Genomic DNA, 15,000 nt, shown 5'->3' on the forward strand with positions numbered 1-15,000 from the left:
GGCCAATAAGGCGCTCAGTCCCACCAATGTCAATGCTTAGTAGTTTTGCGTCCATGTTTTTTTTTAACCATGCTCAAATTCTGACGTGTGTACCGATAGGTAGGTCTGCAGGTGTGTACCAAATTTGGTGGTTTGACAAATTACAGTGGGTGTTTTGTGCAATGAGCTGTGGGAGAAATTACAAGCCAATCCAATGTATGGGCTGAAACTTGGGTGTCCCATACCAGCGCCACAATGTGTTATATTTTTCAGAAGAACAATAGCACAGGCAACACAGGAGGAGAGCATGTTTAGGCAAATTGTTACGTCTTTGTGCAAAGCGATTGAAGAAAAAAATTGTTTTTTAGAAGTAAATGGGTTATACTTGTATAGCACTTTTATACCATCAAGGTACTCAAAGCACTTTGAAACTAGTTCCACATTCACCCATTCACACACTGATGGCAGGAGCTGCCATGCAAGGCCCTAACGAAAAGCTGGGGATCGAACCAGGAACCCTCAAATTGCTGGCACTGTCAAATTATTTTTTTTTTTTATCAGAATAATTAAATTTTGAATTTGGATTAATGATTAATAGGTTATACATTGCTCACTTGAATCATTTAAATTAAAAAAAAATTTAAAATACCCCAACATTTGGGCACAAATGCAATTTTATTGTCAGTATGTCATCCAGGAATGTTTTTTAAATGTTTTACTTAAATGCACGAGATTTATTTGCTCAAAAACAGTTTCATACCGTATAGTTTATTCTAAAGTGACAAATTTCAGTCCCCTTGCTTATATTTGCACTGATTTGACCTGATTTGTGACTGTAATGATCTGTACCGCCTTTCGGGTAACCATCCCAATTAATGTAAAGGAGTATGTACAGTCAAAATTTTAAAAACTGTGATTAATCTGCGTTTATACATGATTAATGCATTATTTTTTTGTTATTAATCCCCTGAGTTAACTTGCTATTTGCACCCCCAAAAAAACCTCCCATGTACTTTACTTACATTAAAAACCATTTTCATATACAAATTCGTAATAAATCTCAGATTTAATCTTTAAAAAAATGTATATATATTAATTGTCTACTCATGCTATTAGATTTTTAAATATATTTACTTACAGTACAAAATATGCAAAGTAAGAAATTACAAATTAATGTTTTTTTTATTTTATTTTGCATAATTTGGAAAATATCCTGTTTTTGCTTTTTCTCGTTTTGCTGCCCCAATGAGATATCTAAATACATAAATGCAACAAAAGGTATAAATGCAAAAAACCTCAGCCCTGATACATATTTAGTAGGGGTGTGGGAAAAAAATCGATTCGAATTCAAATCGCCATTCTCACGTTGTACGGTTCAGTATCGATTCTCATTTTTCAAAAATCGATTTATTTGTTTTATTGTATTTTTTTTAATTTTTTATTAATCAATCCAACAAAACAATACACAACAATACCATAACAATGCAATCCAATTCCAAAACCCTACCCAGCAACACTCAGAACTGCAATAAACAGAACAATTGAGAGGACACACAAACACGACACAGAACAATCCAAAAGACGTGAAACAAAAATAAATATTATCAACAACAGTATCAATATTAGTTACAATTTCAACATAGCAGTGATTAAAAATCCCTCATTGACATTATCATTAGACATTTATAATAATAAAAAAAAAGAACAATAGTGTCACAGTGGCTTACACTTGCATCGCATCTCATAAGCTTGACAAAACACTGTGTCCAATATTTTCACAAAGATAACATAAGTCATATTTTTGGTTCATTTAATAGTTAAAACAAATTTACATTATTGCAATCAGTTGATAAAACATTGAACTTTACAATTATAAAAGCTTTTTACAAAAATATACTACTCTGCTTGCATGTCAGCAGACTGGGGTAGATCCTGCTGAAATCCTATGTATTGAATGAATAGAGAATCCTTTTGAATCGGAAAAATATCGTTTTTGAATCCAGAATCGGGTTGAATCGGAAAAAAATCTATTTATAATCGAATCGTGACCCCAAGAATCGATATTTAATCGAATCGTGGGACACCCAAAGATTCGCAGCCCTAATATTTAGACATATTTTGTTCAGTGAATGTGTGCAATAAATAATACAAAATTCTCAATATGATAAAGACACATATAAATCTGATAACCCAGATAATAACAAAAAGCTTGATATGGTACATGCACACATATGCTTTTGTTTCTCCGGCTGTTGGGTTATAAAGTAATCGCACGGTGCCACAAATGTCAATATTCCAAGTTGCTTGTCAATGCTGGCACATGCACCGTCAACACATTTGCACCCTAACGCTTTGAAGGCCAACACAGAAGGAAGGAGGCCCCCTCCCATTGGTGCACCGTCACCCCTACAAAACCTGCACACCCTCGACTATAGGCCATTGCGTCAACGTGACACTAATCAATGCGAGGCAAAAGTGACAAAAATCTCATTCCACATGCAGCTGAACGCCTATATGAATACCATGACATTTATATTTGTTGAAGATGGGGAGGGTGTTTTCTACTGCGGCTTGCATGGTGAATAAATTAGGTCAAAATTGTGTAACTAAAATATAAAAAAAAGGGCTGATTTATTAGCTGCTGTTTAAGCAGTGAAACTGTCAACAGCCACTCCCTGCAGCATTGATGAAAATAATCATAAAAATGATGATCACATTTGTTCTGCACCAAGCATGTAGACCAGTAGCTAATGTTATCATTGTTATTATTCATGCTGCAGCAGTGATAGTGAGAGCAACATTTATTAAAAAAAAAATGTTGACCAACCTGAGTGTGGAGCCATTGGTATGTGTGAGGGGTAGTATTTCCCCGGTGGGAAGTGGCCGGTGTGCTGCACGGAGCCGTGGCCGGAGGGGGCGATCCGAGAGGTGGCCCTGTGCACCAGGGCGCCTCGCTCTGAGAGGAGATGGGCCGGAGCTGCGAATTCCCGTCCTTCCATTCCCAAGAGTAATCCCAAATCCGGGGTCGGAAGCGGGGGGTCAAAAAAAAAAAAAAAAAAAAAAATCAAATGCAGTCCATATATGAATAATAATCCTTTTCGGGATCTATGTGTTGCAATCAGTCGTACGCAGGCCCGTGCAGCCGGGATTGTCGATCTGGATCATCTTTTCTAGAAATGAAAGAAGAATGCAAAAAAAAATAATCAAAGAAAGCATTTTTTTTTTTTTTTTTTGCTCCTGCATGCATCCCACGGACAAGCCCCCACTCCACGCTGCTTTTCTATTTAACATTGCGTCCGTCACTCACTCCTGCGTGGAATGTTGTTGTGGCTTTAGAATAATGCACATTTTGAAAACCTCAATTTGAACGGTGCTACATGCTACTACTGTCTCTATTGTTTATTTTTTATTTTTTTTTATTTTGCAAGCACGGTCCGAGCCTGCAGCTTTCCTATTTAACGTCACGTCCGTCACTCACTCCTGCGTGGAATGTTGCTGTGGCTTTAGAATAATGCACATTTTGAAAACCTCCATTTACTATTGTCTCTATTGTTTATTTATTTATTTTTTTTGCAACCTGCACATTTTTGCACCACCTTTAAATACAAACAACCTTCTATTTGGCCTTGTAGCTAGATGAAAGGGGGATGCATGACTTTTTAAATGACAAAAATGCGTCATCAGTGTGTGTGTGTGTGTGTGTGTGAGTGTGTGTGCATTCATGCATTAATGCACTCTCACCATGCACACGACCTATCTCACAAATATATACTATTATTTCTGCACAATTCCTCCCTGCTAATAAAATGCCATACAACTAATGCATGAATTTGTATTAAAAAAAATTGCATGTAGTTTTTGTTTTTGCAGAAGAAAAGCATTGCTTCAACAATTTGGTCATGCACAAAGCACACAGCCTATAAGAAATCATTTTAATTTTATATAAATGCACATTTTCTTCTTTAAATTTACCTTGTCATTTTAGGTTATTTTCACCAACCCACCCACCTCAGTAGAACTCCATGTATGCATGACACACACAGCCCCAATGTGTGTGTGTGTGTGTGTGTGGTTGCTTTCTTCCATGCACAACAATAAAATCTCCCACCTGGAAAAAAAAATGCAATTACATCCTTCACATTTGTGTTGTATATGGTAAGAGTTGGGGGGAGAAAAGCAAGATATACTGACAGCTGAGATTGTAGCGACTCGGAGGGAGAAGGAGGAGGGGGGGACTCTTTCGAGGCGAATGGCCGCCCGTCAGCTGCCTTTGTCTCGGCTTTGCAGGCAGCCATTACCCCGCCATTCTGGTGCATTCACCGTTTCCCCCGCTAACTGTTATTTAACGCAACCGAACAAAGCGAAAACGACGCTAAACGAACAAAACACACATTTTTATTCGACAATTGTTTCATTTTTTTCCCCCCTTAAACGTGCTTATTCAAAATCGTCGAATTGCGTTTGCAAAAATTATAAATGATCAGTACTACTCAATTCAATATTTTTTGTATTAATTAGCGTCGATTTATAGCTGGAAATGGTTGATTCTGAATTAAATTATGTAAAACGCTCTGATCGTGCTGGGGAAATCGGCGACCCTTCGTGGCGACGCCGGCCGGGAGGGAGTGCACCTCGGCCGGGGAGAGTCAGCGGCGTGACTCGGTCTTCTCCATCGCAGACAACCGTCGTCACAAAACTAGTCTGCATTTCGACAATTGTAAATTTAAACCATTTGAAGGTAGATATAAGCAAATATACAAGCAAATCAATAATTACATTAAATTACGAATATTTAAAAACAAACCATTAGTAATACGTAACTAAATCCCGAAAATACTACCACCAAAATATACATTTGAACGCATCATAAAATGGATAGCTCATTGCATTAATTCATATTTTTTCACGTGAATCCCGCACATCCTGTTTATTTTTTAATAGCAATATCACACATTTCAAAACGGCGACATTTTAATCTATTTAAAATACCATCCCTTATTTTATTTATTTTCCCAATATTAGAATATTCCATAATTGTACAAGGCATTCAAGGTAAACAATAATATAAGACGACGACTTACTTGTTAAATCCTTGCACGGGAATGAATTAAAAAGGGCAGAAAACGCCGCGAGTGGAGGTGAAAAAAAGAGTGCGACGCCCATTTAAAAAAAATAAAAAATTAAAGAACAAAAAAAAAAAAAAAAAGAGTATAAATGTTCAAATGGAGTGTGGCGGTGTGAGCTCCGACAATATCTCCATGAGAGCTGCCTCAAAGTCGGGATGCAGCCGGACTGACGCTTCCGGCCTGGCTCGATCGCGCCTCCCGACCTTCCAGCAGCGGTTTTTTTCTTTTTTCTCTCCCGGTGCAACTGCGAGCATCGCGCCCGCTCGCAGAGTAAACACGCCCTCCCATTGGTGGGATTTCTGCATGCTAATGAGCTCCCCGCTGCCCGCTCGGTAACAAGGAGGCCTGTGATTGGCCGGTGATGCTGACCAATGGTGCGTTCACTGGCCTTTCCACACAAGGGGAGAAGCGGCAGATTTAAAGCACTGAATGCTTTTGTAATCCCTCACAATGGAGCTTCATGCAGTGCGGCACGACGCTAACTCATGGGCTTCAAATTACTTTTCCACTCCTAACACTCTGTAATAGTGGGGGTTTTTTTCCTGCAAAAAGGAAGATATAAGCACAGCGGCCATATTGGCAGGAGACTGCTTTTACCTGACAACTGATTGTTTTGGCCATTCGTTTACAATGAAGAAGGACACGAGACAATGAACACGATGGGGGGGGGGGACACAGAGAGCCAAAGAGTGTGCATAGAGCTTTGACGATTAGGCTTACTGTACTGAACAGGTAGCTACGTTCTGGCCCGGAACGCAGGTCTGCACTGGCTTAAGAAGCCCAGGAAGCTCATCAACAACAGGTGTGATCAGTGGTCCCCAACCACCGGTTCGGGAACCAGTACCGGTCCGTGACGAAATAGCCACACGGAAATATTAAATAATTTATAAACGACCACATTTTCACCGACTTAACTTTCTCCTGTCCTACTAGACACACAAATAAACTTGTTTATAGAGACTGTTTTTACCTGACAACTGATTGTTCTGGCCATTCGTTTACATCAGTAGTCCCCAACCACCGGTTCGGGGACCGGTCCGTGACGCATTAGCTACAGGGCCGCACGGAAATATTAAATAATTTATAAACGACCGCATTTTCTCCGACTTAACTTTCTCCTGTCCCACTAGACATGCCAATAAACCTGTTTTTACCTGACAACTGATTGTTTTGGCCATTCGTTTACATCAGTGGTCCCCAACCACCAGTTCGGGGACCGGTCCGTGACGCATTAGCTACCGGGCCGCACAGAAACATTAAATTATTTATAAACGACTGCATTTTCTCCTGTTTCACTAGACACACCAATAAACTTGTTTATAGAGACTGTTTTTACCTGACAACTGATTGTTTTGGCCATTCGTTTACATCAGTGGTCCCCAACTACCGGTTCGGGGACCGGTCCGTGACGCATTAGCTACAGGGCCACACAGAAACATTAAATCATTTATAAACGACTGCATTTTCTCCGACTTAACTTTCTCCTGTCCCACTAGACACACCAATAAACTTGTTCATAGAGACTGTTTTTACCTGACAACTGATTGTTTTGGCCATTCGTTGACATCAGTGGTCCCCAACCACCGGTTCGGGGACCGGTCCGTGACGCTTTAGCTACAGGGCCGCACAGAAACATTAAATCATTTATAAACGACTGCATTTTCTCCGACTTAACTTTCTCCTGTCCTACTAGACACACCAATAAACTTGTTTATAGAGACTGTTTTTACCTGACAACTGTATTTTTTTGGCCATTAGTTGACATCAGTGGTCCCCAACTACCGGTTCGGGGACCGGTCCGTGGCGCATTAGCTACAAGGCCGCACAGAAACATTAAATCATTTATAAACGACTGCATTTTCTCCGACTTAACTTTCTCCTGTCCTACTAGACACACAAATAAACTTGTTTATAGAGACTGTTTTTACCTGACAACTGATTGTTTTGGCCATTCGTTGACATCAGTGGTCCCCAACCACCGGTTCGGGGACCGGTCCGTGACGCATTAGCTACAGGGCCGCACAAAAATATTAAATCATTTATAAATGACTGCATTTTCTGTGACTTGACTTTCTCCTGTCCCACTAGACATGCCAATAAACTTGTTTATAGAGACTGTTTTTACCTGACAACTGATTGTTTTGGCCATTCCTTTACATCAGTGGTCCCCAACTGCCGGTTCGGGGACCGGTCCGTGAGGCATTAGCTACAGGGCCACACAGAAACATTAAATAATTTATAAACGACTGCATTTTCTCCGACTTAACTTTCTCCTGTCCTACTAGATACACCAATAAACTTGTTTATAGAGACTGTTTTTACCTGACAACTGATTGTTTTGGCCATTCATTTACATCAGTGGTCCCCAACTACCGGTTCGGGGACCGGTCCGTGACGCATTAGCTACAGGGCCACTCAGAAACATTAAATCATTTATAAACGACTGCATTTTCTCCGACTTAACTTTCTCCTGTCCCACTAGACACACCAATAAACTTGTTCATAGAGACTGTTTTTACCTGACAACTGATTGTTTTGGCCATTCGTTGACATCAGTGGTCCCCAACCACCGGTTCGGGGACCGGTCCGTGACGCTTTAGCTACAGGGCCGCACAGAAACATTAAATCATTTATAAACGACTGCATTTTCTCCGACTTAACTTTCTCCTGTCCTACTAGACACACCAATAAACTTGTTTATAGAGACTGTTTTTACCTGACAACTGTATTTTTTTGGCCATTAGTTGACATCAGTGGTCCCCAACTACCGGTTCGGGGACCGGTCCGTGGCGCATTAGCTACAGGGCCGCACAGAAACATTAAATCATTTATAAACGACTGCATTTTCTCCGACTTAACTTTCTCCTGTCCTACTAGACACACAAATAAACTTGTTTATAGAGACTGTTTTTACCTGACAACTGATTGTTTTGGCCATTCGTTGACATCAGTGGTCCCCAACCACCGGTTCGGGGACCGGTCCGTGACGCATTAGCTACAGGGCCGCACAAAAATATTAAATCATTTATAAATGACTGCATTTTCTGTGACTTGACTTTCTCCTGTCCCACTAGACATGCCAATAAACTTGTTTATAGAGACTGTTTTTACCTGACAACTGATTGTTTTGGCCATTCCTTTACATCAGTGGTCCCCAACTGCCGGTTCGGGGACCGGTCCGTGAGGCATTAGCTACAGGGCCACACAGAAACATTAAATAATTTATAAACGACTGCATTTTCTCCGACTTAACTTTCTCCTGTCCTACTAGATACACCAATAAACTTGTTTATAGAGACTGTTTTTACCTGACAACTGATTGTTTTGGCCATTCATTTACATCAGTGGTCCCCAACTACCGGTTCGGGGACCGGTCCATGACGCATTAGCTACAGGGCCGCTCGGAAATATTAAATAATTTATAAACGACCGCATTTTCTCCGACTTAACTTTCTCCTGTCCCTCTAGACACGCCAATAAACTTGTTTATAGAGACTGTTTTTACCTGACAACTGATTGTTTTGGCCATTCGTTTACATCAGTGGTCCCCAACCACGGGTTCGGGGACTGGTCCGTGACGCATTAGCTACAGGGCCACACAGAAACATTAAATCATTTATAAACGACCGCATTTTCTCCGACTTAACTTTCTCCTGTCCTACTAGACACACCAATAAACTTGTTTATAGAGACTGTTTTTACCTGACAACTGATTGTTTTGGCCATTCGTTTACATCAGTGGTCCCCAACTACCGGTTCGGGGACCGGTCCGTGACGCATTAGCTACAGGGCCGCACGGAAACATTAAATAATTTATAAACGACTGCATTTTCTGTGACTTAACTTTCTCCTGTCCTACTAGACACACCAATAAACTTGTTTATAGAGACTGTTTTTACCTGACAACTGATTGTTTTGGCCATTCGTTGACATCAGTGGTCCCCAACCACTGGTTCGGGGACTGGTCCGTGACGCATTAGCTACAGAGCCGCACGGAAACATTAAATAATTTATAAACGACCGCATTTTCTCCGACTTAACCTTCTCCTGTCCCACTAGACACGCCAATAAACTTGTTTATAGAGACTGTTTTTACCTGACAACTGATTGTTTTGGCCATTCGTTTACATCAGTGGTCCCCAACTACTGGTTCGGGGACCGGTCCGTGACGCATTAGCTACAGGGCCACACGGAAACATTAAATCATTTATAAACGACCGCATTTTCTCCGACTTAAATTTCTCCTGTCCTACTAGACACACCAATAAACTTGTTTATAGAGACTGTTTTTACCTGACAACTGATTGTTTTGGCCATTCGTTTACATCAGTGGTCCCCAACTACCGGTTCGGGGACCGGTCCGTGACGCATTAGCTACAGAGCCGCACAGAAACATTAAATAATTTATAAACGACCGCATTTTCTCCGACTTATCCTTCTCCTGTCCCACTAGACATGCCAATAAACTTGTTTATAGAGACTGTTTTTACCTGACAACTGATTGTTTTGGCCATTCGTTTACATCAGTGGTCCCCAACTACCGGTTCGGGGACCGATCCGTGGCGCATTAGCTACAGGGCCACACAGAAACATTAAATAATTTATAAACGACTGCATTTTCTGTGACTTAACTTTCTCCTGTCCCACTAGACACACCAATAAACTTGTTTATAGAGACTGTTTTTACCTGACAACTGATTGTTCTGGCCATTCGTTTACATCAGTAGTCCCCAACCACCGGTTCGGGGACCGGTCCATGACGCATTAGCTACAGGGCCGCACGGAAACATTAAATAATTTATAAATGACTGCATTTTCTACAACTTAACATTCTCCTGTTCCACTAGACCAGACCTGGGCAAATTAAGGCCCGGGGGCCACATGAGGCCCGTTTTCAATCTGGCCCGCCGGACAGTCCCAAATAATTTTTTTTAGATCTTTAAGATGGAAAGTGTAGCTGCCATTATGATGTGCAGTGATGTTTTCTAATGACCGTAAGTCTTGAACTATACAAAGCATTTAAATGGTTGGAATCTGCGCTTTTGGATGATATACCAGTTACTATGGTAATCTAATTAGTTACTATGGTAATCTAATTAGTTACAATGGTCATCTAATTAGTTACTCTGGTAATCTACGTCACAGCAGCTCAGACGAGGCACCAAGCAGTGTGGGCGGGAAGCGTTTCCACAGACGCGGAAGGAGACTTTCACAACAAAGTTCTAAAGCTTAGTGATGTATCAGATATATCAGATTGTAGGTGGGTTTATGTTGTACCCTTCGCGTTCATATTTCACTGTTTGTTGCATTTTTGTTGCGTTTCACTTCATTGTAAAATGTGTCGATCGAAAGGGGGTGTGACGTTCATATTTTGTCAATATTCAGTGTTTTATCCTTCATAGAAAAATGTAAAATTCCATTACGTTTTTTAAGGCGGTCTGTCATAACGTTTTTAGCATTCGATCAGACATTATTGTGAGGTTTTGTATTAGTGTTCCTAAAAATAGATGTACCGGCCCCCAGACACATTTTTTTTCTCTAAATGTGGCCCCCGAGTCAAAATAATTGCCCAGGCCTGCACTAGACACACCAATAAATGTGTTTATGGAGACTGTTTTTACCTGACAACTGATTGTTTTGGCCATTCGTTTACATCAGTGGTCCCCAACCACCGGTCCGGGGACCGGTACCGGTCCGTAACGCATTAGCTACAGGGCTGCACGGAAACATTAAATAATTTATAAACGACTGCATTTTCTCCGACTTAACATTCTCCTGTCCCACTAGACACACAAATAAACTTGTTTATAGAGACTGTTTTTACCTGACAACTTGATTGTTCTGGCCATTCGTTGACATCAGTGGTCCCCAACCACCGGTTCGGGGACCGGTTCGGGGACCGGTTCGGGGACCGGTTCGGGGACCGGTCCGTGACGCATTAGCTACAGGGCTGCACAGAAACATTAAATAGTTTATAAACGACTGCATTTTCTGTGACTTAACTTTCTCCTGTCCCACTAGACACACCAATAAACTTGTTTATAGGGTTAACCCTAACCCCAATAAAACTCCTCATAGGAGGTTGCCATTTATAATATGTGTTCTAACTTTGTGACATGATACGATGCACGTTAATGAACATATACAATATAAATGTGACAGATTGTAGCAAGAGGCTGATTTCCATCTGCATCGTATTGCAAAGAAACAAGCTCCCACTAATTCAGCGTTACAGTGAGTCGTATTTTCATGCACTTATTTTTGCTGTATTTATCTGGCACAAGTGGAAATGCCGGTCCCTGAAAATGATTTGCCTACAATAAACCGGTCCACAGTGCCAAAAAGGTTGGGCACCATTGGTTTACATGACAACAGCTTGAAAATGTCTGAAAGTAAGGATAGCCTTACCCTTTTCAACAGTGGCGGGCCGTGCGTTTCCCACATAGGCCTTCAGTGATGTCCGACTTCAATGATTACCTCTCAAAATACCATAATTTATGTCACCACATGACCACTGCTGGAGAAATACTATACAGAAAAACATTTACGCACTACTGGGCATTGAAACACCTCAATGTATTTATTTTAATTAAAATTGTGTAATAGATTTCAGCGTGCGTGTATAGTTTTGGGGCACATTAAACAATACAGTGATAATAATGATAGCCACGATATTACATTTTTATATCAGCACAGCCCTACTTTTTATTGGTTCGACTTTGCAGGTTAGTTAGAACAGGTTCGACTTTGCAGGTTAGTTAGAGTATTTTTGTTTATTTATCTTGCAAAAGATGGAGTGTTTTATTCATAACATGTCATCGGCATAGCATATTTTGACCACCTATAGGTCACGCTTTCTGTTTTGAACCAGTTGATAAGGTCTGTTTTCACCAGTGGCGGACCGTGAGTTTCCCACCTTGACCTTCAGTGATGTCCGACTTCAATGATTACCTCTCAAAATACCATCATTTATGTCACCACATGACCATTGCTGGAGCAATACTATACAGGAACACATTTACGCCCTGCTGGGCATTAAACACATCAACAGTGTACAAAACGGGTTATTTTCTGGCATATTTAAAACTCAATTAACCCGCATGAGTAATTAAAACATATCTGTGGAGGGAGGTGTGGCCGGCGCGCCTGCAGGAGCAAAGTTCACCGCCTCTGTCTATGGTGCTGAGGACGAACACCATCGTATAGGGGCGGGGCATGTGCTGACGGCGAGACACAGCTGGCAGGTGATCAGATTTCACAGGTGGTACGCGTTAATCTAATCATCTGTTGTCTTTAACAGTAAGCGGCCGGGAGCAGGAGCGGGGAGAGGATACGGACGTGGCTGAAAAAGTCGCGTGTATGACAGTGGGACTGCGAGGACGCAACCTCCACAATATCTTATGTGATACTGTCAAAATTAAAATGGCAAAAAACCTATTAAAAGTGAAAAAATGTAATATCTGGACTCACGATGTGTAGCATCTATTCCACGCCGTATAAGCCAGTGGTTTCCCTCGTAAATCGTCTGATTTGAGTGGAAATGGCAAGCATTTCCTCATTTCATCGGCAGAACAGCTGAGCTAGCTTCCGGGGTTGACTGACATCGTCTTACAAGACGTAGTTTCTCTTTAAATATCCTTCTTGAAAATGTCCTTGCAAATATATATCTGCCACCTAATCATTGCACGGTATAGCTCGGTTGGTAGAGTGGCCGTGCCAGCAACTTGAGGGTTCCAGGTTCGATCCCCGCTTCCACCATCCTAGTCACTGCCGTTGTGCCCTTGGGCAAGACACCTTACCCACCTGCTCCCAGTGCCACCTACACTGGTTTAAAAATGTAACTTAGATATTGGGTTTCACTATGACAAGTGAGTATCCAATCACAGTCTCGTTAACATCTACGTAGATCCACAGCTACGTAGATAAGCTACTGTCAACAACTTGTGATCTGATTGGCTATCGTAACTGTCTATCAACTGTATGTGTTCTCAAATTCATCCGCTAACGGTCCCGGTGAGTATCCAATCACAGGACGCGTAAATGTCACGTTCAACCTTAGGCCATCTAGAAGGCCTTACTGGCAACAACTCGTGATCTGATTGGCTATCGCAATTATCTATCAACTGTATGTCCCAGTTCACATACAGTGCGGATAAATAACGACAAATAAAGATACGATACTATTAACCGCAACATGTAAGTGTAAAAAAAAAAAACATCAACATTATGATTTGTACATTTTCAGAATGTGCTTGTTCTATTTTTAAACAAAGAAGACAATCTGAAGTTTTCTTTATTTTTAAGTGATCGTGCCGTGATTTTACCAGTCCGGCCCACTTGGGAGTAGATTTTTTTCTCCATGTGGCCCCCGATTTTAAAATGAGTTTGACACCCCTGCCCTGCCCTAAACCTATACCGTCACTCCCCTCACACACACGCACACACACACAGTATGTTTACATGCACTAAAACAAACTATTGCCGTTTAAATGGTTAAAACTTGCTTTTTAACATGCTGTTTGTACAAACCCCGTTTCCATATGAGTTGGGAAATTGTGTTAGATGTAAATATAAACGGAATACAATGATTTGCAAATCCTTTTCAACCCATATTCAATTGAATGCACTACAAAGACAAGATACTTGATGTTCAAACTCATAAACGTTGTTTTTTTTTTGCAAATAATAATTCACTTAGAATTTCATGGCTGCAACACGTGCCAAAGTAGTTGGGAAAGGGCATTTTTACCACTGTGTTACATGGCCTTTCCTTTTAACAACACTCAGTAAACGTTTGGGAACTGAGGAGACATATTTTTTAAGCTTCTCAGGTGGAATTCTTTCCCATTCTTGCTTGATGTACAGCTTAAGTTGTTCAACAGTCCGGGGGTCTCCGTTGTGGTATTTTAGGCTTCATAATGCGCCACACATTTTCAATGGGAGACAGGTCTGGACTACAGGCAGGCCAGTCTAGTACCCGCACTCTTTTACTATGAAGCCACGTTGATGTAACACGTGGCTTGGCATTGTCTTGCTGAAATAAGCAGGGGCGTCCATGGTAATGTTGCTTGGATGGCAACACATGTTGCTCCAAAACCTGTATGTACATTTCAGCATTAATGGTGCCTTCACAGATGTGTAAGTTACCCATGTCTTGGGCACTAATACACCCCCATACCATCACAGATGCTGGCTTTTCAACTTTGCGCCTGTAACAATCCGGATGGTTCTTTTCCTCTTTGGTCCGGAGGACACGACGTCCACAGTTTCCAAAAACAATTTGAAATGTGGACTCGTCAGACCACAGAACACTTTTCCACTTTGTATCAGTGCATCTTAGATGAGCTCAGGCCCAGCGAAGCCGACGACGTTTCTGGGTGTTGTTGATAAACGGTCTTCGCCTTGCATAGGAGAGTTTTAACTTGCACTTACAGATGTAGCGACCAACTGTAGTTACTGACAGTGGGTTTCTGAAGTGTTCCTGAGCCCATGTGGTGATATCCTTTACACACTGATGTCGCTTGTTGATGCAGTACAGCCTGAGGGATCGAAGGTCACGGGCTTAGCTGCTTACGTGCAGTGATTTCTCCAGATCCTCTGAACCCTTTGATGATATTACGGACCGTAGATGCTGAAATCCCTAAATTTCTTGCAATAGCTGGTTGAGAAAGGTTTTTCTTAAACTGTTCAACAATTTGCTCACGCATTTGTTGACAAAGTGGTGACCCTCGCCCCATCCTTGTTTGTGAATGACTGAGCATTTCATGGAATCTACTTTTATACCCAATCATGGCACCCACCTGTTCCCAATTTGCCTGCACACCTGTGGGATGTTCCAAATAAGTGTTTGATGAGCATTCCTCAACTTTATCAGTATTTATTGCCACCTTTCCCA

The 15,000-nt window shown here is 41.3% G+C and overlaps 1 protein-coding gene across 5 annotated transcripts in view; it reads right to left on the reverse strand.

Annotated features, from left to right (window-relative positions):
- The window catches only part of bahcc1a (BAH domain and coiled-coil containing 1a), a 252,607-nt gene extending 247,335 nt beyond the window's left edge, over positions 1–5,272 (reverse strand). For all 5 annotated transcript variants that reach the window (XM_072915665.1, XM_072915666.1, XM_072915667.1 and 2 more), the window contains exons 1-2: positions 5,061–5,272; positions 2,807–3,149 (exon numbers count right to left, since the gene is read on the reverse strand). In XM_072915665.1, coding sequence (XP_072771766.1) covers positions 2,807–2,978 — 172 coding nt within the window. In that variant the 5' untranslated portion in view covers positions 2,979–3,149; positions 5,061–5,272. The remainder of the gene's footprint in view (positions 1–2,806; positions 3,150–5,060) is intronic.
- Between the last annotated feature and the right edge of the window lie 9,728 nt (positions 5,273–15,000).

This window comes from Nerophis lumbriciformis, linkage group LG22 (assembly GCF_033978685.3).
Source record: "Nerophis lumbriciformis linkage group LG22, RoL_Nlum_v2.1, whole genome shotgun sequence".
NCBI classification, from domain to species: Eukaryota; Metazoa; Chordata; class Actinopteri; order Syngnathiformes; family Syngnathidae; genus Nerophis; species Nerophis lumbriciformis.